We start from the raw sequence: 22,230 nt of genomic DNA, 5'->3' as shown, positions 1-22,230 counted from the left end.
AGGGGGGTTGGGGACGACTTAAGTTAAGCACCATGGCTGGTAATATATTCAGTCCTTTTGTGGTGAATCAATGCGCCATGCAATAATGGGGGGTAAGGAGGGGTATGGGGTTGTAGAGAAGCTCTGACGGGACATCTCATGTGAGCTCCTTCACCAAGAAACACACCCAGGACTGCGCAGTGTTACCAGATGTATGTGAACATGCACATGTGATGTTCCTGTGCACTGTGACGTCTCTGCTAAAGTGTGAAGAGAAAGTCTGATCTATTTCTAGATCAGACACTGTCTAGATCGACTGAGGTGAGAACATTTTTTATTACATTACATTATTATTTTGTGCAGATTTGTTTTGATTGCTTGTTACCTTGTATGATGCAAATATGACTAAACTAGTTACATTACATTACATTAGTTATTTAGTTATTTGGATATTATTATTGTAGACAGAGGAAGGAGGACATTTACAATCCAGTATCACACGATGACTCAAGTAAGTAAGCAAATGATGATTGCTTAAAGTAAACCACCGTTTCTAAGCTGATATGTAAGGGTTTAAGATGTGAGGAAACAATGCACTATACTGCATCATCCCTGCAGAGTGAGTGAAAGTCATAGTGCTCTTGAATTAATTAAAACTGATTTGCTGAATGGAGCAGTTTATGGGCCACATTCTTAGTTTCAGTGTCTCACAGCACAGACGATGAGAACAATACCAAAGTATTGTATCTGAGTAAGAGTGTGCAAAGAACAATAGGGGCCTCAATACAGACTTCTGTGAGGTTTTGGAGTGGGAGTTGATCAAATCAGCACAAAACTTTACTGAACAATAGGTGTCAGGTCAATTCATATCCATGCATGCACAACAAATGCACTGCTTCTCATGTAAAAAAATAAATAAAAAAAATAAAATCACAAATAAGTGAAGAAGCCTTTTGGAGATTTTGGCTCCCCTCAGCTGAACGAACACTGCTTTGAACATGCATCAATAACAGCCGAAAAAAAAAAAAACAACGGTTCAAAAATGAATTTATCAAAAAGTTAAAATGTATTTTTTTAAGTGGGGGTGTATGAGGTATTTATGCATAGTCTGTTTGTTACATACAGTAGACGGCATTCAGTGCATTGCACGTTTGGAGGAGACGTGTGTACCACGACATCATTGACTTTTGCTGTGCTATATCAAAACGAAACAAAGGAAGTATATATATATATACATATATATGTATATATGTATATACATATACATATATATACATATATATGTATATATATACATATATATGTATATATATATATATATTATTGTTCTTTGTCGTCCTTGTTCTTTCAAGTTGAATGTATGTTATGTTGATGTTTATGTATGTTCATGTGTGCAAAGGATAAAACCAGAGTCAAATTCCTTGTATGTGTTCACATACTTGGCCAATAAAGCTGATTCTGATTCTGATTCCGATTCTGAAGATGTCAACAGTCGGAGGAAGAGTCTGGAAAGAGAGTGGGAAGCGGATGTACTGGTTTATCCTGGCTTACCTTCTTCTCTTGGCTTTACCATGCACGGGCTTCCTCCCCAACTTTTGGTCTCGAGTGTTAACGCTGTCGTGGGACTCACACACGCACCAATACATCACGGAGCAGGCCATTCTAAATGTCACCCTGGAGACTCTGAAGAGCAGCAAGAAACACCAGGCAGAGGAGCAGGTGAGATGTCTGAAGTCCATATATTATACTGTACTTGCTGCATTTTAAGAAATGGATGTAGTCTTCCTGTCTGAAAGGCAAACCCCAGAAAAGAAAGAAGAAAGAAGTACTGTTAGCCAACTGGATGCAAACATTGGGATGAAAGTCTATGGAGAAAATGGCCTTCTCACTTAATACCAATTTTGTGAATTATGGTCCCAAAAAATAGACGATATAGCACAGCGCATATGAGCAGATGTCAGAACAGAAGCCTGAGTGCAGGTGACTGTGAATGTCCAGCTTTGCAACTAGAGAACTACGTCTATTTTATATATCAGACATCATTGAGGCCATTACTGAAGAGAGCCAATACAAAGGACTTCATTAAACTGCAACTTAACATCTGCTTCCAATGATTGTTTCCCACCTAGACCAGACTAGGACGCAGCTTCTGGAGAGCTGTAGGAGAAGTGGTGAAGTCCAACGCAGCGATGGACTTCCTGAGCTCCACCAGGTCTGACCCAGTATATCACTTTGATTCAGAGCGCGTGGACAGTGCACTGGTCATGTTACGGCAGTTCTGGGCTCAGACTCTTCTGTCAGTGCGAGCAGAGGAGTACCAAAGTGCTCGCCACAGCTTGGGCCAATTATGTCACTCCCTGCAGGTATGCAGCATCACAGACAACATATTATACACTCGTAATAAATAAATAAAAATTTATATTATTTACAATAATATAAATTTAGCTGAAATCTAGCTGATATACTTATTGCAGTTTTACACACAGAGGTCAAGGTTTGAAACCCTTTTCTGTCGAACAAAATGAGGATTTTTGCTTTTAAAGGTAGCACTTTTTCTTACATGTATTGTACCTCTGTAGGACTTCTACAGCCACAGTAACTGGGTGGAAATGGGCCATCACTCCATATACCACCATCTCCTGCAGCCAGAGGAGCCGGCCGTCCCTGTGGCTAACGGTAATCTTCACATCTGTGATCACATCACATCAGTAGTTACAGTTACAAAAACTCCAAAGTACTTTGCACTAATTCTAATTCTAAGTGAGACACAGGATGTTTCTCTCCTTTGGGTCATTATAACATAGTGTGTGTGGCAGATCAAAGTTTAAGGACAGATACTGCTGCACAAATGAATGAATTAGAAGGCCAGTATAATGTGCAGAAAACCAAAATGTCTTGTATCTGAAGTCTAAAGTCACTTTCTAATCATCAGTTCAGGATAAATGATCTATACCACAATAGTTATCATCACTGTAAGCACATATAGATAATCTATGCATCTCTTACCATCATAGCAATCTACCATTGTCTCATGAACCAAAATCATAAAAATATACACAACACAAGGACCACTGCAAAACAAATGAAAATTGATTATCCTACCTTTACTTTATTTAAAAAAAAAAAAAACTGGGTAACCATTTGTTCTTTTTCTCCCTGTCCAGCTTTGCTGAACTTTTCTTTCTTTTCTGATCTTTTTGAAAATGACATATCAAATGCAAATGTCATGTTATTTGTTCTCCAAGTTCATAACATCTCTTAAATGTTAGGATTGACTCTATTTGTATTCAAAAGTGTCCTAGAGACAGACACATTTAGTACAGAGGTGTAAAAAATTGATAAACAAACTGCACACATTCTACATACATGTTAATCATTATAAGAATAATTATTAAAAAAAACAAAAAACAAAAAAAGGTTATCATTTGGCTCAGCCCTGGTGCCTTCAATGCCTTCCACCACCCTGGTAAATTTATTTGGCACCAAAACATTCATACATACAATGATATGAACAATACACTCACTACAATAAATAATTCAATCCAAAAGAGTGAAAACTCGAGCAAACATGACATACAGTGCCATGATAAACGTCACCCTCACTGTTTCCGTCCACAGCGGACACTCCCACCTGTATGGAATGCTTCAGCGCCACCTGTCGAAACAACCTCTTGCCAAGACTGACAAACAGTCAGCAACACCCCCAGCTGCTCACCACTGGTTACTTCAGCACTTCCCCTCCTAAACCTCGGGGTATGATGATCAAACAGCTTCACCAGCCCACAGTTACAGACCTGCCAGAAAACCAATAATAAGTCAATTCTATTAAAAAGCTATTTCTGAGTAGCAATGGCATTTTTCCTTTTCAGGTAAATGCAGTCACGGAGGTATTCTGGACAGTAGCCGCTATATGGAAGCCAAAGGCGGCATCAACAAAGACAGCACCTCACCTCTCTTCTCACCTCACTATTACCTCCATGTGGAAGCTGCCACTTTGGCTACTGAGGCCACTCTGAGTGTACTGCGAGACCTCAGAGACACTGTGGGCCACACGTCTTTCCTCCGGTTAGTTATCACTGTCTGAGTGATTCATTAGAATTTTCATTCATTTTCAAATTTCAGCTAAACAAATGTTTATTTTCTCTTCAGACTCTTCAGTGTGAAGCAGGCACCAGCTTTGGTGTTTGTGATCGACACCACCGGCAGCATGTTTGAGGAGATCACAGCTGCTCGCCTCCGGGCGCATTCCATCATCCAGAGCCAAGCCAACAGTCCTGGAGAGGCTGGCACCTTTCTACTCATACCCTTCCATGACCCAGGTGAGGGTATTTTCATTCATATATTTTACGTTCCCTGAACTGAACAACGCCGGTTACAAATGTGAACATGAACGTGAGCATTTGTTTTCTCATAATTTTGGAACTATCGGATGCTAGGCCTCTTCAATTTGGTCTGGACAATTAAATGTTGAGTGTGCAAGTAGTAATTACATCTGAGATCAAGAGCAACAGGAGGTGGACTCAGGGAACTACGGTGGCAATTACATATTTAAAATTATGTAAACACTCTTCCACTTCCACAACTATTTCTTCCCTCGACTATGCATCAGGTTGATGTTCTGTTTGCATAGAGAGCTTTGGCTTTTCCATTAAAGCTGCTGAATCATATTGAGATGAAGAAGATGGCAGCCTCTATAAAGCAAGTATACACAAAAGACTAACAATATAAATTATATTTAATTTCTTTCATTAAACCCTTCACACGGGACCTTTAAATTTAGCCGAGAAATTAATTTGCCCTACATTTCACCCATCTAACTCTTCTGTTGTACTGTACAGTTGTAGGGCCAGTGTATGAGACCAGTGACCCAAACCAGTTCATGGAGCACATGGATAACCTGATAGCGCTTGGAGGGGGAGACGAACCAGAGATGTGTCTCTCTGCTATTCAGGTAACTTTAGACGCACGTATCAGGTAGGTTTGAAATGCAAAAGCATGCAAGCTACTCACGTAATTTCCCATTTTTACTGTGTGATTACAGCTGGCACTCACTCACAGTCCACCTCTGTCAGAGATCTTTGTCTTCACCGATGCCTCACCTAAAGATGCGCATTTGTTTGACACAGTGAAGGCACTGGCCCTTGAGAAACAGAGCAAGGTAGGTTTTAAATTTCAAGATTATTTCTTACTGTCGTAATGAGTGAATGAGTACAAAATCAGGAGACATATATGAGGACATCTCTGACTCTCAGCCGAAAGCCAGATATCGACATAAAACACATGATACGTGACATCATGAGACAATCTAGAGTTCAAATTTACACATTTAGGAAGGTGTCATCTTCAGCATGTCTGCAGAATCTGGTCAAATTGCTTCAAAAATGTCTAGTATTGTGTAAATTTCAATGCTTTTTCAGCACTGAAGTGTCTCATCTTACCTATTACAGTATGTGTTTCTCAACATCCATTTCTATCATTTTATACTTAACGTGAGGGTCGCAGAGACTGAAACCAATCCCACATGACATACCCTGGACAGTTCGCCAGTCCATCACAGGGCCACACACAGATAGAGACAAACAACCATTCACTCTCACACTGACTCCTATGGTCAATTTAGAGTGTCCAGTTTACCTAATCCCCACATTGCATGTTTTTGGACTGTGGGAGGAAGCCGGAGAACCCGGAGAGAACCCACGCACACACGGGGAGAACATGCAAACTCCATGCAGAAAGACCCTTGTTCCAACCGGGGCTCGAACCCGGTAGTTCTCGCTAACCACTACACCACCATGTGGCCCCTCCAGACAAGTTGTAATTTAGCTAATTTCTTTCCATTCAGGTGACGTTTCTCCTCACTGAAGACCCCAACCACAAAGCAGAGGACAGAGGGAGGAGGAGGAAGAGGAGGATTGTGGAATCTTTGTCCCCTGATCGTTTCTCGCTCTATTCGTCCCTCTCGTCTGTGTCAGGAGGACTGACTATATTTACCACCAACTCTGACATCCTCAGGGTCTCCACCATAGTAGAGGATAACACAGCTGCTGACAAGGTACAGCAGAGCAATCGACATTTCAACATTTGAAGTACAGTCTCTTAACTAAAAAGAAATATTCATCCATCTAACTGCTTTATCCTCCACATGAGGGTTGCAAAGTGTTAATCCCAGCTGACATAGGGTGAACGGCAGGGTACACCCTGGACAGGTCACCAGTCCATCACAGGGCCACATAGAGACAAATAAACATCCACTCTCACAATCACACCTGTGGTCAATTTAGAGTGTCCAATTTACCTTATCCCAATGTTTCTGGACTGTGGGAGGAAACCGGAGAACCGGTAGAGAACCATACAGAAAGGCCCTTGTTCTGACCAGGTCACAAACCACAAACTAACCAACAAGGAATGAAAGAAATACAGAAAACGTGACCAAATGAGCAAATCACAATCGAGAAAGATTGGAGGATTGTATGGACACTTTTGTCTATCGGCTATTTTGCATCATTGATGAACAATGTGTGCCTGGTTCATATTTCACACTCAGTGATTTTGGGATTTACTGCAATAGCTGACACGATCTGCAAGACTTAGATGGAGAGATAAAGAGAAAGTGTAACATGTATATATATATGTATATATATATATATATATATATATATATATATATATATATATACATATATATATATATGTATATGTATAAACATGCTCCACAAGAACACAACAAATAAGGAATAAAGTATTAGAAAATGACAAAATATGAAAAAAAAAAACATGCCACAGGGAATATGGAGCATTAACCTTGCATGAAGAATGTGCATGAATAATCCAATCAGTCAAAGTGGATGAGATAATGACTGACTTTAGTCTTCCTGACTGAACTGAAATGTCCACACACTGTTCTCAGTTTGACGGAGCAAATGTGTCTGTGTCATCCAGAACACTACCGTTCACATTACATTTGTCTTGCATATTTTATACATCATGTCCGCATTATAGACTCTTAACCCTTTTCAAACTGGAAACACACATTGACCACAGAGATGGAAAGTATAAAGGTCATTTCATCATTCCCGCAGGTGACCCTGCTGCATGTGGAAAGTGCCCAGGATCTTGTGTCCTCTCATTCCTTCAGAGTTGACAGCTCGGTAAAAAATGTCACGTTTCACATCATCGGCGTCCTGAAAGAGTGCATCCTGACCAGTCCTTCAGGTAACTGTCCTTCCTTCCTACCAAATACAATATGTCACACTTTGTCTCACAGTGTCTCAGAAACACCTCGGACAAACTTCAGAATCGCAGTTTTTCTAAAACACAGGCTTGGTGACGTGGGACGCTGACGCTCTTTGTCTGCCTTTAAATAAATAAAATTGTGTCCCACCTTTTCAGATTATTCACAGCTTCAATCTCAGTAGCAATGGAGTAAATGGATTTATCATTATTATGATTATTATTATTTGGGAACTACAGACACTGTTGCATTGCATTGTTCCGTTGTGATATTACACAGTGAGTTAGAAATAGAATGATTTAAAGCAGTAGCAGTGTTAAAATCACAGTAAAAGTTTTAAAACATTTAACACATCAATTCTTGTCAGACAAAAGCCAGTCTCTGTTGGGCGAGAGCGGCCCCTTCGCAGAGTTGGAGCAGTTCGAGGGTCTGTACCGCATCAACATGTTTCCTCCAATACAGCCGGGCCAGTGGAGAGTCCACGCCAAGAGTGATGGACACCTCACAGTCAATGTGATCGGTAAAAACACACACACACTGCCAATAAACCCTCCTAACTGTTACGGAGTGGTCAGAAACAATTTGTCATTTGATCTGCTCCATCAGGTGACAGCAGCATAGATTTCCTGTATTACTTTGCCACTGTAACCAATGACACACACCCAGGTCTGGCTAGAGTGGAAGGTAGTCCTGTCGCAGGTAGGCATTTTTATTTAAATTTTAGAAGTTAGAAAACTATGGATGTGTCAGTGACTGTAAGGATCAAACTGGATATGTTGTTCAAATCTCCCCAGGTGTCCCTGCCTTTCTGGTGCTGGCTGTCACAGGCCTGGTTCCTGACGACGAGGCATCTTTCAGTCATGTGACACTCTTGGGGGCTACAGGGGAGAACCTCCAGCAGGTGAAGTTGAATTCCTCCTCCTCCTCGTCCTCTTCTTCATCATCTCATTCCGTGGACCAGCTGGTGGGATGGGTGGACTCGGTTCCCAGAGTTCCCTTCTGTGTTCGACTTACAGGTCGAGACACAACAGGAAAGAAGCTGGAGAGGGTTTCCACGGAGATGGTACAGCCCACTCACGTTCAGATACAGGTACTCACTTAAAGATTTGAAAAATCTCTAATAAAAAGTTTTGCTTTTTTTCTCTCAAACAAATCTGTTACTGTTAAGTAGCAGTTCACAAATTTGACTGGTCAGATTTATCGCGTTTTAATACCACTCCGTGTATATGTGGATTTTCTTTTCATACATCCTCATGTTTTTGCACCACAGGTGTTGCCTGTCCCTCGCCTGGTACCTGGCCACAGTTCGGTTGTGGATTTCAGCATCCTGAACCATGGCCCGGCCCGACTCTTCAGTCTGAGCATGGAGGACGACTGTGGATATCTTCATAATAGAGGACCTCACAGGTTGGACAAACAAAAAAGAAAACATCATATGAACAGTCTATGTCTTCCTATTAAATTCCTCCGCATGCCATCTTTTCAGCCACTTCCTGTCATCTAAACCTTAGATTCCACGATAAGGGGGTTATGACCCCCACCGAAGAGGCCCAAAGCTCCAAAGGGGGTCATGGAGCCTGTTTGATTTTGAGAGTAAAATAATTTCTATTTGTAAAATAGAAATGTTTCAGCATTTAATTCATGTTTTGTAAGGGAATGCAAAAAAGGGGGGTAGAAAAATTACAAGAAAATTATATAAACACTTAACAAACAAATTAGGGCCCGTGAAAATATGAACATGGGTCTTAAAAAGAGAATGCGGAACATCTGATAACTTAATAAGTCCAGGCTGCTTAGACTCATTAGATGTGTGTATGACAGTGAAATTGCCATACAAAACAAAACTGCTCTGAATTATTCAGCGATATATGTAAGGTTCAGTGAATTTAATATGGCACGTTTATATAGAATCTGAATTTACACCTCAGTTTTGTTTTTATTATCCCTCAGGTTCCATGTTACAGAACACGGGTCCTTTCATGATCAGGTGAACCTCCACACGCCTGCGACAGCTCAGGCCGGAGCAACAGTCACTCTAACACTCACTGTGCGCGCTCTTGACTCTGCAGACTCAAATTATGCGGTCGCCTACTTGACCGTGGTCCCTCTGGTGAGTATCAACTGAAAACTAATAAGATAAGCTCCTCTCTTTGTTACTTTCTGCATCAAGGTCTTAAATGACTCTAATTCTCTTGTAGGATCCTGATACACTGCCACCGTCCTGCTCTGCTGCAGGAGGACAGTTCACCTGTCCCTCTATTTGCAGTCTGTCTAACTGGAGTGTGTCTCTGGTCGTGTCAGACAGAGGGCGCTCTGGCCTCGCTGCCCTCCAGCTACAGAGAGGTGAAGGTGCTCTGACTTTACATCTCAGTCCTCCTCCCACAGAGGACAGCATAAGAACAGCCCAGTCCAGCCTCCATAAGCACCAAGCACACAGGGACCAGACAACCAGCATGGGGCGCCACTACCATCATCACTACAAGGCCAGAATAGAGAGAGGAGACTTGCCTTTAAATGTGTCAGAATGGGCCTCATCTCAGCCTCTGTGGGTGAGATACACATCCAGCTGCTGCTCTGCTCATGCAGAGCTGCTGGTGTGGGACACAGCTGGAAACATGAAGCGCTGCCACCTCATGCCCGGTCAGCAGAGACAGCAAAGAGACAGGAGCACAGAGACCAATGGAACTGAGCACATCGCACTCACTGCACTCTCTTACTTGTTCTTTGTCCTGCTGTGGTTTCATTTGCTTTAGCTCCATGTCATTATTAGTGTTTTGCAGGTCAAAATACTTATGTATGTGGTCATCACTGGATCTGAGTCTTCTAGATGAGAAGTAAATCCAAGGCAATATGAAGCTTGTCCTTTTGGAAATCTGTGTACTTGAAGAATGCTTCCTTCATGATTGCTGATGTTAAATGTTGACTACTGTGATGAATAATAAATAAATTGTACTGGATAAAAGAATGGAAACTGAATAGGTCTTTTACACTTTCAGTATCTATACTCCAACAATTTACACACAAGACATGGTGAAAATAGTTTATAAATAATTTGCTACCACATTTTAACCTTAATGTTGAGCAGTAGCTGACAGCCAAACATGAAATAAAAGACATCTTGTTGGTCCCCCTCCTGACAACGGGCAACTGCCACAGCTTTACCTTAGGTTTCCTTATATGGTTTTCCTATTGTAATGAGTGCTTATGGACCTCACTCATGTTGCTATAAGGGCACCAACTGAGAAGTTATTTATTAATAGACTGTAAATTTACTGTAAATTGACAGCCCCCATTTTCAACATTTAACTCTATGGTTCTCAAACTGTGGTACGTGTACCACCAGTGGAGGAAAAAGATTCAAAAATGAATAATAATAATTAATCACCTTATCTCTTGCTCCATCATAAACTCATTTCGCTATACCAGTGTGAGAAGTACAGTATATGTAACGGAGGCTGATGAGAGAGTGAATTATCTTATTGTGAAAAGTACTATTTAAACTTACTGATTTGAGATTGACACAGCATCCCCCATGACCCTCATGTGGAGGATGAAGCGGTAGAAGATGGATGGATGAATGGATGATTTGTAATGACAGTAACATTTGGTTTTCAAAATAAAAACACTGAGAGAACCATGTCTCTGAGTGCACATTTGAAAGAACATCTTTGAATTGGAAAAATAATGAAAATCATCACAGCCATGTTTCAGAGACCTAATAACTGGACTTTGAGCAACTATATAAAAAGAGTTCTCTAAGAGTTCTGAATAAGAATGAAAAAGTTGTATTTGGCACATTGATGTCTACTTATGTTCTGGATAGTAAACATTTTAATGTATAAGTTTTAAGTTGAAAGTCCCATATTTGCACCTTTAATCGAATAAATGATCAACTTTGTTCAGGACATCTATGACGACTATCATACTGTAAATAAGACATTTCACTGTAAAAGTGCCATTATGCAACATTTAATCTGAAATTTCTCAAAAACCGTACAGTAAAAATGTCTAATTTGTAGTGTGGTAGTAGTCATAGATGTCCTGAACACAACCTAGTCAGTCATGATATCAATGTGCTGAACACAAGTCACAGCCAGGTGGCGCTGTTGTGAAGCGCATCATTATGACACTATGGCCACCAAATAAAACATTTTTGCTCACATTCACTTCACCAAGAAGTAACTAAAGGTCACATCAAGTCCAATTCCTTTTCTGCCCTTTTCTCTCTGTGTCTGCCAGGACGTTTTAATCATTTGTGACTGTGACTTATAAAAGGAAACTGCAGTGGGACTTGTGTGCATATGGTTTAATAATAAATCAGAAAATGTATGTGCTCTGTGCACTTAACGCATGTATGTACACGTATGTACTTTTCAGGTGACTGAAAAACTGAGACCGTTGATCACCATCAGAATGAAATCTTGTTTTTACTGGGCCATAATCACATCCATAGAAAATTGTATCCTAATCCATAATATCCTAATGATATAACTGACTTCAGTTATGACCTGCTCTCCTTGCACCACCTCCTGCGACAGCACTGCACTGGGACCCAGTGTCTACAATGAAATGTCATTGGAGGTCAGGGTAGGCCAATATGGGGGACTCGCTGAGTGCCAACCAGAGCTGGGAGAAAGCACGGGCAAGGTCCTCACCCCACTGGAATGCCTGTTCTTTCTGAGTCAACCGATAGGGGGTAGGCGATGGTGGCAAAGTCCCTGACGAATCGCCAGTAGTAGGACGCCAGGCCGAGGAAGCTCCGCAACTCACCAACATTGTGGGGAACATGCCAGTCCCTCACGGCTGCTATCTTAGCTGGGTTGGTGGTTACCCATGCCACACCGACAACGTGTCCCAGGAAGGAAGTCTCCCGTCGGAACAGATGACACTCCTTGGGGTGTCACACAGCGGCTCCGCGGGATGCCAGCAAGGACCCTCTCCATAAGGCATTCGAAGGTGGCCGGGGCATTGCAAAGACCAAAGGTCATCACTTTAAACTGCCACGGTGGTACGGATCATCGATCACTTGCTTTGTTTCATAAGAAAGTGGCTGAGGCAGCCTGAGGTGAGTCGCAGTCCTTCTTCACCGGCAGGATGGAGCAAAATGGCTCCTGAAACCCAGGCAGAGCATGGCCCCGGGTACGTCCACTACTGCTTTCCATTTCAGAAACAAGTCCGGCCCGATGATGCAGGGGTCTTTTATCTTTGCCAGCCAGAACTGATGATCAACACTGCGGGTGGTGACAGTCACTGGGAAGGTCTTCTCTACCAGCATCTTGGTTCTACACAGTTTTGTGTTCGACAAACTCAAGATGTGCACGGAAGCCACGCCCACATACCCTCCCAACACGCTACAATATGTTAAAATGTTTTCATTTTTTTCTCCACATATTACTCTGGGCCCCTGGCTTATGCCTTAGCCGAGCTCTGGTTAAGTGGCTACGCTTCACTTCAACAGTGTCAGAAATAAATATTTATTCCCAGCAGCAGATCATTTATATCCTCTGAGAACTGATTAACCAGTTAGGCAGTTGCTCACTACATGACACAGAATTAGGAGTTACTAAAGGCAAACCAAGGCAGAAGGCAAACCAAGAACAAAAGGAGAATAGGTTATGAGGAAGAGTAGCTCCAGACTGATCTGGTTTTTGCAACGATGGAAAAACAATGTGCAACACAAAACAAGCAGGAGGTGACTGAGAGAGGACACTGGGGCAGTAAGGTAGAGTTTTTACTCGCTGTGGCAGGAAATGTTGTCGGTCTTGGCAACGTCTGGAGGTTTCCTTACCTCTGCTATAAAAATGGGGGAGGTAAGTAAATGTGATGCTCATTAATTGTTACCTGAAGGTGCAGGATGGTTATGCAGTATATGTTCTATGTCGTCAATTCAGGTGCATTCCTGGTGCCATATGTGGTATTTGTAGTGACCTGTGGTGTACCACTGTTCCTGCTGGAGACCAGCATAGGCCAGTTCTCCCAGGAGGGCAGCGTTACCTGCTGGAGGAAACTATGTCCACTTGCAGAGGGTAAACTGTCCCGATTAACGGCTTTATCAGAGCAATGTAAAACACTGTAATACTGTAACCAGTGCTAGATATGTCAGGGGGCAGGGGATCAGGTAAAACGTAAAAAAGAATATGTATGATTATTATAAATGATTATTAACCCTAAGAGTTCCTTTAATATCCTGACTAATTTGTTCCTAGAGGCACAAAATGTCACCTTCCCAAAAACTGCTGTAAAACGTCCTGCCTGTTTGTTTACACAATTCCACTGTTTGTTTTATAAAAAACAAAAAAATCTTTTTTAAAATGGACTAATTTGTTCCCAGTGGCAGAAAATATCACCTTCCCAAAAATTGCTGTAAAAATATTAAATATTACATTTTTCCAAAAATGAATATCTTCTGGCAAATTTTAGCTTTATTCATTCAACACAGACAAAATGGCTTGACAATAAAAAACAGAATGGCACAAAATGTCCCTAAGAACTCTAAAGGGTTAATGTTTTTTTGTTTTTTTTAAATGTTACTCATATCCTCATGCCAATGTTTAATACAGTACAACAAGTTTCTAATAAATGACTATGAAAACAAATGACTGCCATCTCACAGAAATGACACATTAAATGCAATATTGGGGGATTATACACCTTTAATGGATATCTAATATTTTGCATTTAAAAATATATATATAAAATTAGAAATTGTTTTTATAAAATTGTCTTAAAGAGGCCCTTATCTTGTCAAAGGGTGAAAGGGTAACTGTCAAAAATGTATGATGAGACTAAGGATTGGTTAATGAATGAAGGTATACCACAGTAGACTCATTGTGATTAGAAGTTTCAATGCATAAGAGTTAAAAGGGAACATACTAGACATATTAGAAAATATATTTAAAAATAGATTAAACCATACAAAGTATGATGTTGAAAAAAAAAAAGGTGCTCCGCGTTCGAGTGCAAAAGGTCGACTGGGCCAGCTAAAAATCTGCTGTAATGTACCAATTTAATAAAAGTGGTATCAAAATAGTATCATTCAGGAATCTGTATGAGAGCCCAGATATTAATACCCAGCCACATGTATATATTGCAAGTATCTATATCTTTTTTCACTTATCTACCACTGACCTTGTGCTACTGCAACAAGTGGAATTCCCCAGTGTGGGATCAATAAAGAAAAAATTGTGTAGCGTTGTACGAACGAAAAGGCTGAAGAAGAGTCACAGTAATCTTATGCGAGACACTGAAATGATGACTGATCCAGGTAGTTTTGTAACTGTTCCAATACTTATTGTGGGGAGTGTGAGGCAACACGGCCTCTGTGACCTCAGCCAAACTAATATTTAAACAGGAGGTCAATTCACAAGAGCATAAACTAGTTTTCAGGTGGCGCTGCACCAAAGAAAGCTGCAGAATTAGCTATTAAGTGTCACAAGGGTGATGGAGTGTGTGAAGTCAGATACACTGCAGTTCATAATGTCACTTGTTAACTTGACATGTTGCCAGTGGAGAATATTGATAGAGCTCTGAATATCACACAATTTGTTTTATGTTTATACCACCATGTTGGCAGGAAAAATCAGCTCCATATGACTCTCTCTTGCTTGACAGAGGCCAGATGAAGAACACAGCCTACACATATTGTCAAATTGTTTCTGTTCACAAAGATATAAGTTGTACATGAGGTAAAAAAAAATGATGCAACGGATTTGTACAACTAACTCTAACCCCGACGGAGTACGAGGGCCAAAATCCTTCGAGAATAAAGTCATAATATTATGAGAATGAAGTCATAATATTGTGAGAATAAAGTTGCAATATTATGAGAATAAAGTCGCAATATTATGAGAATAAAGTCGTAATATTATGAGAATGAAGTCATAATATTGTGAGAATAAAGTTGCAATATTATGAGAATAAAGTCGCAATATTATGAGAATAAAGTCGTAATATTATGAGAATAAGGTCGCGATTATTATTCAAGCTGCAACCTGCGTCAAGATGAGAAACACAGAGCATTTTGTGAAGTTACTAATTGACTGAGGCTTCACAAATAAAGAAATACTTAATATTTTTGGCACGTCAGCAACACGTTATCTTTAGCATCAGGACATCAGGAAGAAAATAATTCATTTTGTGGAGGAGGAAAAGGCTGATTGTGGTCGACATCTGTGTTTTGTTGCTGTTTATTATTATTATTATTATTATTATTATTATTATTATTATTATTATTAATAATAATAATAATAATAATAATAATAATAATAATTATAATAATACATTAGATACTGACAAAAAAAGAATCTCAAAATATTACGACTGTATTCTCATAATATTTAAATATTTCAAGTTTATTCTCAAAAGATTAAATATTTTTTTGCTTTTCAGTTTGACCCTTATACTCCATTGTAGATTTGGATCATACATGAATGAAGTAAGTCACAGTTTTGGCTGTGTCTACACATGCAGGTATCGGCTATGGTGGGCTGCTGATCCTCCTCTACAGCTGTATGACCTACATCATTATTCTGTCCTGGGCTTTGCTCTACCTGGTGTTCTCCTTCAGTTCCCAGCTTCCCTGGTCCAACTGTGACAACTACTGGAACACAGGTAGCACTCGACTCGACTTGTGCAACAGACGGTCTTATGCAGTAATCCTTTTTATGATCTACTGATGTTACATCACATATCAAAGCGTTACTGGATGTTAATGAGGTCAGTGGGAGTTTAGTGCTTTTCAGTCAAAACCCTTTTTGTCAAACTGTGATTCCAAAATATTACAAGGCTGAACGTTTATCGGAAATTCAAGAAGAAAACTTCTTTGTAAACATCACAGCATACGATAATGAAACATTTAAAGAAATGCCTATGTTTTTCAAACTCGGGTGGCATTACTATTGGGTCGACGCTTGTGTTGTGTTTTTGAGTCTAGCACTGCTATTTCTCAGAGCTTGTCTGTATTTTGTTGTGTCTTTTTCTTTTATTGCTCGTCTTCAACAAAATTGCTCTATAATTAATAGAAGAGGGGAAACATTTCATGGAAAAACGGCTCAAACCACAGCACACAGCCCATCATGCTTTATAGCTGCATAATGTTTGACAGCAGGATGCATTTTACGGTTTCCAACAAAGCAGCACACCTATTAATGTTACAACATTGTACAAATAATTGTCTCACCATCCTTTCAGATGACTGTGTAGACTTCACGATAAGAAATAACAGCATGAAATGGACCAACAAGACAAACTCAACCTCTGCTTCCACTGAATTCTGGGAGTATGGCTGCCATTAACATTGCTTTTGGCTCTTCTTCATGTTCCAAACAACTGCTACATGCTTGTTCTATGCAGATTAAACAAAACGTGTTTTACTCCTTCACGTTTGTCCATGTAGAAGGCGAGTGCTGGCTATTTCAGGAGGACTTGAGGAGTTAGGCAGTATCCGATGGGAGGTGCTCTTGTGTCTAATTGTAATGTGGATAACCTGCTACTTTTGTATATGGAAAGGAGTCAAATCCACAGGAAAGGTATTTACATAAAGGCTGGAAACTGTACAATGACACATGGACCTGTTATATATTTGTAAAAGTCACACTTGTCTTTGTTCCCAGGTGGTTTATTTCACTGCTACATTCCCCTATGTGATGCTGCTCATCCTTTTGATTCGTGGACTTTCTCTTCCTGGTGCTCTACAAGGAGTGGCGTTTTATCTTCTGCCTGAGCCCTCGCGACTCACAGATCCTCAGGTTAAGCATCTCACACACACACACACACACAGCATGTACAGCATGTGGGCAGATGGACTCACTGCTGCTTTGCTGGAACAGGTGTGGATGGAGGCTGGGGCTCAGATCTTCTTCTCATACAGCGTGGGTGTCGGCTCTTTGACTGTACTAGGCAGCTACAACCAGTACAACAATAACTGCTACAGGTGAGTAGTTGTTAATGAGCCTGTTTGTTAATGTGTAACTGTCCAGCAGGAATGTTACTGAGAACAGTAAGTGCTTGTTCATTCACATGATCAAATTGTACGCAATGTCATTTTATCATATTTAGTATAATCAGTCAATTACACTGATGTCTGTAGCCTTAAATTGTCAATGCTGCGTTGAAGTAGCCTGACATGTATATTAGGGGTTGCTAACATATTAAATTTGCCATTTATTTCTACGTTTTAATCAAACACAATATGACGCCAACCAAAAAGGATGCCATTCTTCAAAAGTACAGTGTTTTCAATGGGTCACTTTGACCAGCAACATAAAGCAGGATAGATAAAGGGCATGATAAGGGCAGTCCGTGGCCAAGTGGAAAGGGAACTTGACTTGTAACCAAATGGGTCAAATGCAGAGGAATACTTTCCCTAAGGGGATTAATAAAATTAAAGCTGCAGCATGCAGGCATTGCTAAAAATACATGAGTTTCATCAGCAGGATAATTCAATTTTGGATTCTGCATTCTCTATCATGCGCCACTCACCATGGACATGGAGTGAGACAGGTGACGCAAGACAATCTCTTCATCTGGAAACTGACTGCAGATATTCACACGTGTTCTTTACTGCATTTACTGTCAAACTCTTGTAGACTCTTTCGGATGTCTTAGGCCTAAAACAGCGACCACTTAAGCCCAGTATCCATGATTCTAGCCACGTCCTACACAAAAAACAACCAGGGCACAGGGCGACAGCATCAACAACTCTTCAACAGCACGAACAACACAGCAATTTATCAGCTGTTTAAACCACCACCTGAACCTGATGCTAAAGTGAAATACTACAGGACCCTGACACGAGTACACCAGGGTCCACTGTATGCAACGCGCAATGTGACATTGCGCCTAAGTATCCCACCGAACTTTCCTGAACCCAGTGTGTTCAGCTCCTCATTGCTTCTCTGACCTTTGACTTTTCATATATCATTTTCTTACCACAACGGGACCCGCTTGCAGAGTAGATGTGGTGAAACAGCCAATAGAAGCTCTCTCTGAAGCGCCCTGTGATTGGTCAAATCCTCTTGTGATGCAGCAGATTTATCTGTGCGGCTGTAGACAAGCAGAGATGCAGATGTGTCTTTCACATTGCTTGATTTACATCATTCAGGATATTATGGAATTATAGACCAATAATGCCAAATAAATCCTGCATACTATATCTTTAATAAGACACATATAATGCCAAGCAGAAATTACGTCATACTCCAGAAACACTGTATTTCTTATGGGTCAGTTAGACCTCAAACATAACAGGAAAGCTATTTTGGGATTTTTCTAATATTAATATAAAGATTCTAACATCACTCTCAGTCCTGATAAAGAGATAGACAAGAGAGGGATGTTTGCATCATGGACTATAAACACATACACTCTGTGTTTTCATGTTTTGCAGAGACTGTCTGTGGCTGTGTTTACTGAACAGTGGTACCAGCTTGGTAGCTGGGTTTGCAGTCTTTTCAGTGCTGGGGTTCATGGCCCATGAGCAAGGCATTCCCATTTCAGAAGTGGCCGAGTCAGGTAATGCCAGCCACCAGAGGTATTGCCACAAACATGGCCATATTTACACAGGAAGTGTGAAGTGTAGCTCCGGCTACTGTGTCTCTATTTTAATAAAATTGGAGATGTGTTGTATTAGCTTCCTCTCATTTCATGGAAAAGTGATACATGCCCATGGACCCAGCATAATAATGTCAATTTCCTTTAAAATATGCATTTGGTTTTCTTCAAATATGATTTTCTTGAATGAATATCGAGACTCAATTGCAACGTTCTGCATTTGGCCTCTTTAGGCCTTTATCTGGATATCAGTTTTCTAAGGCAGACTGTGTACAGACACCATTCTGATGCGGTTTTCCAGGTCCAGGCCTGGCATTCATTGCTTACCCTCAGGCTGTAGCCATGATGCCTCTGCCTCAACTGTGGTCCATCTGTTTCTTCATCATGCTCATTCTCTTGGGCCTGGACACACAAGTAAGAAACTATTTTTAGATCAACACGTTTCCATTAAGAAATCAGCTCATTCTCTCTTGTCTGCCTTCTGTTCAGTTTGTCGCAATGGAGGTGGTGATGACATCCATCACGGACATGTTTCCCACTGTAATACGTAAAGCAGGCCGTCGAGAATGTCTCCTCCTCTTCTTCTGCCTCATCTGTTTTTTTTCTCAGCTTGTCATGATCACTGAGGTCAGAAAATGATCACATTTATTTATTATTTGTATTATTATCATTATTATTATTATTATCATCATCATCAATAATAATAATAATAATCCGACATGGCATTGTTGTGGTGTTAAAATGCAACATTTTTATGTTGCGGTTTTGTGATTCATTTGATCAGACAAAACACGTACAATATTTACAATGAAATCCCATTTGGTGACAGCACATGAGCAAACCACAAAGCTAAAATATGACAAATGCACATTTGTTAGAAAATACACAGTAATATAGAACATGTTAAGACTGGTACTTAAAAGCAGGACACCAAAAACAGCTCAGATTTCAAATAAAACCACTTTACTTGTCTCAAAGGGTTGGATACACAATGAATCAGTCCAGGTACACAAATCCAAAAAGGACAAGGCAAAGGCAGAAGTCAGTAAACAGGCGATAGTCCAGAAACACAGGAAAAGTAAAGGTACACATGAGGTGGAGAGAGACAACGTGACAACGAGACACAGGTGAATCTAATGAGGGCGGGGCAGACAATCAAGACCAGAGGGAAAACACACAGGGACAGGAAGTGAAACGAGAGGAGAGGTAAGTTTCACAATAAAACAGGAAACATGAAAGAAAGAAACAAAATGCCGAGATATTTCACAACAATAAACATCACAAAACAGTGCTTTTGGCATATTATGAAATGTATAATATATAAGATTTTGACATTTACAGAAAATCAAATAAATGTTTGCACTTCTTGTCTCCAGGGAGGAATGTATGTGTTCCAGTTGTTTGACTACTACGCCTGTAATGGATGCTGCATCCTTTTTCTCGCTGTGTTTGAAAGTCTGGCACTGGGATGGATATTTGGTAAGTGCAGTATTGTGGGGTTGAATCGCACAATATTTGTTGTGTCTTAAGTAATCACTGATGTAATCTGGCAACTGGTCTAGCTGTATACCCCTAAACCTTCACCTGTACAAATGGGAGTTGTTTCTTTAAAAAAAAAACTGAAAAAAAATAAATAGTAATAATAATAATAATGATAATAATAATAATAATAATAATAATAATAATAATAATAATAATAATAATAATAATAATAATAATAATAATAATAAAACAACAGAGATTTAAAGAAAAAAAAATCCCTGTGTGGTTAAAGTGGATGAAAAACTGGATCCTTATTTTTGAACAATAGCATTTTTCCTATTAGACTGTGTGTGGACACCGTCAGGTTTGCATAGTCACACTTGACACAGCTGCTCCAGAACCACAGACCACAGACTTTAGATTAGACTGAGGAAAACTGTTCCAGTCATTCGTACACACCTGGTCTCACTTCGTAACTGTACTGTTTATCTGACCTTATCTCCCCTGAAGGGGTCCAGCGGCTCTATGACATCATAAAAGACATGACAGGTGTGCGTACCAACGTGTTCTTTAAAGTGTGCTGGCTCTACCTCACACCGCTCGTGTCACTGGTGAGTGAAGATGTCAGCGCTTATAGGACTTTGCATTTCTGATATGTAAACACGTGTCTCTCAAGCATCTCTTTTGTTGCTTTCACAGGTCTCGTTCATATGGTCTTTGATTGAGTACCAACCTCTGACATTCAATCGTTGGTATGTGTACCCAGACTGGGCTTATAAATTAGGCTGGACATTTGCCCTATCCTCCATCCTGCTTGTGCCAGGTTGTGCTTTGTATAAGCTGGGACATGGGACTGGAAGCCTCAGACAGGTAGGACATAAAATCAACAAATTGCATTGTTTATAAGTTATATTTACTCGCCAGGTGGCAACCAGTCATGATGTCACCCATAGGGCTTGGAACTGCCATTTGAAGCCTCCAGTCGTGATCTGGTGGGGCCACGTTAAGATTATGTTCAGAGGTGTCACCTGCAACAGTCAATCACACTTGTGTTGACTTACTTGTGCAATAATTTATTGCATATTTAACACAATCAGTGAAAATACACATGGACATGAGAACTTTGTGCTATTTAAGACGATACAATGGACTCATTCAATCGACATTCACACCATGTTCTTCACAACTTCCTTTCCTCCCACAATCCTTTTATTCAAAAAATTAACTAGTATGCAAAATTTGGAAAAGCTGCAGTAGAATGAAAGCCTGGTATTCACTCAAACCTAAATATAAAAATATAAGAAATGTCACATTGTTACATGAAAGTCACAAAACAAGTTGTAATTTTGATTATTGCATTGTTTTACTACTGCAACAATGTAATAAACTCTATGGATTTTATATTTTTGTACCAGGTATACTGTATATAAATATACATATTAGTGATTATTGATCTCCCTTTCTAAGCGCTTGCATCACCTGTGCCAGCCTGAACCCATCAGCTTGCTGACTAAAGTGAGAGAAGCTGAGCTGCAGCACATCGCAGATGAAGAAGTGCAACTGTCCACTGTCTGATACGAGGGGTCATCGGATCCCGAGCTCTTCTGCGACTGTATTAATAGTCCTACGAGTACGAGCTGCAATTGAGTGGGATGATTCTGATTACAATATTTTGCAGAAGTGTTATTATTACTATTTTTAACCACGACATGTAAGATACTTATTCCGATCTACATTGTTAAAAACCTGCCATGTAAAATGTAAACATGAAATAAATGACTTATTTCAAAAAATACTGTATATTACAAATTCACTGAGAGGATGATTCAGTCTCAATGAAAACACTACTACTAGTCTGATCTTCATGTAAGTCTTAAGTGTTAAGGATAACAATCTGCTTTAGCTAAGCTTACCCGATATTACCCGATAATCTTTCATATTTTTTATTAAATATATAGTTTAAACATTCAGTTTTCTCTGTCTCACTG

General features: G+C 40.1%; 2 protein-coding genes across 2 annotated transcripts; both read left to right on the top strand.

Annotated features, from left to right (window-relative positions):
- The first annotated feature begins 225 nt into the window (after window positions 1-225).
- Window positions 226-10,071, top strand: vwa7 (von Willebrand factor A domain containing 7). Its single transcript, XM_044031841.1, has 17 exons — window positions 226-300; window positions 1,462-1,698; window positions 2,109-2,342; window positions 2,559-2,655; window positions 3,598-3,732; window positions 3,849-4,044; window positions 4,129-4,298; window positions 4,818-4,930; window positions 5,021-5,137; window positions 5,822-6,031; window positions 7,059-7,191; window positions 7,578-7,730; window positions 7,817-7,909; window positions 8,005-8,300; window positions 8,481-8,617; window positions 9,161-9,320; window positions 9,409-10,071. The coding sequence occupies exons 2-17, from the start codon at window positions 1,462-1,464 to the stop codon at window positions 9,961-9,963; spliced, it is 3,036 nt and encodes a 1,011-aa protein (XP_043887776.1). The 5' UTR covers window positions 226-300; the 3' UTR covers window positions 9,964-10,071.
- A 2,664-nt stretch (window positions 10,072-12,735) lies between these two features.
- Window positions 12,736-22,212, top strand: LOC122773288 (sodium- and chloride-dependent GABA transporter 2-like). The gene is made up of 14 exons (XM_044031842.1): window positions 12,736-13,020; window positions 13,102-13,236; window positions 15,680-15,820; window positions 16,400-16,487; window positions 16,605-16,737; window positions 16,822-16,956; window positions 17,038-17,141; window positions 18,597-18,721; window positions 19,062-19,174; window positions 19,250-19,387; window positions 20,137-20,239; window positions 20,753-20,853; window positions 20,942-21,112; window positions 21,710-22,212. Exons 1-14 carry the CDS (start codon window positions 12,867-12,869, stop codon window positions 21,815-21,817), a joined length of 1,749 nt encoding a protein of 582 aa, XP_043887777.1. The 5' UTR covers window positions 12,736-12,866; the 3' UTR covers window positions 21,818-22,212.
- The last annotated feature ends 18 nt before the right edge of the window (window positions 22,213-22,230 follow it).

This window comes from Solea senegalensis, linkage group LG8 (assembly GCF_019176455.1).
Source record: "Solea senegalensis isolate Sse05_10M linkage group LG8, IFAPA_SoseM_1, whole genome shotgun sequence".
Lineage (NCBI taxonomy): Eukaryota > Metazoa > Chordata > Actinopteri > Pleuronectiformes > Soleidae > Solea > Solea senegalensis.
Note: the sequence above shows the minus strand (reverse complement) of the source record. Positions and strands in the feature narration are given on the sequence as shown.

Excerpts from the sequence above, each read along its gene's own strand:
- vwa7 (XM_044031841.1), top strand. The coding sequence starts at position 1,462 with ATGTCAACAGTCGGAGGAAGAGTCTGGAAAGAGAGTGGGAAGCGGATG. Across the intron at positions 2,343-2,558 it reads AATTATGTCACTCCCTGCAG|GACTTCTACAGCCACAGTAA; the intron begins GTATGCAGCATC and ends GTACCTCTGTAG. Across the intron at positions 8,301-8,480 it reads CCACTCACGTTCAGATACAG|GTGTTGCCTGTCCCTCGCCT; the intron begins GTACTCACTTAA and ends TTTGCACCACAG.
- LOC122773288 (XM_044031842.1), top strand. The coding sequence starts at position 12,867 with ATGGAAAAACAATGTGCAACACAAAACAAGCAGGAGGTGACTGAGAGA. Across the intron at positions 13,237-15,679 it reads ACTATGTCCACTTGCAGAGG|GTATCGGCTATGGTGGGCTG; the intron begins GTAAACTGTCCC and ends CTACACATGCAG. Across the intron at positions 16,957-17,037 it reads CGCGACTCACAGATCCTCAG|GTGTGGATGGAGGCTGGGGC; the intron begins GTTAAGCATCTC and ends TTGCTGGAACAG.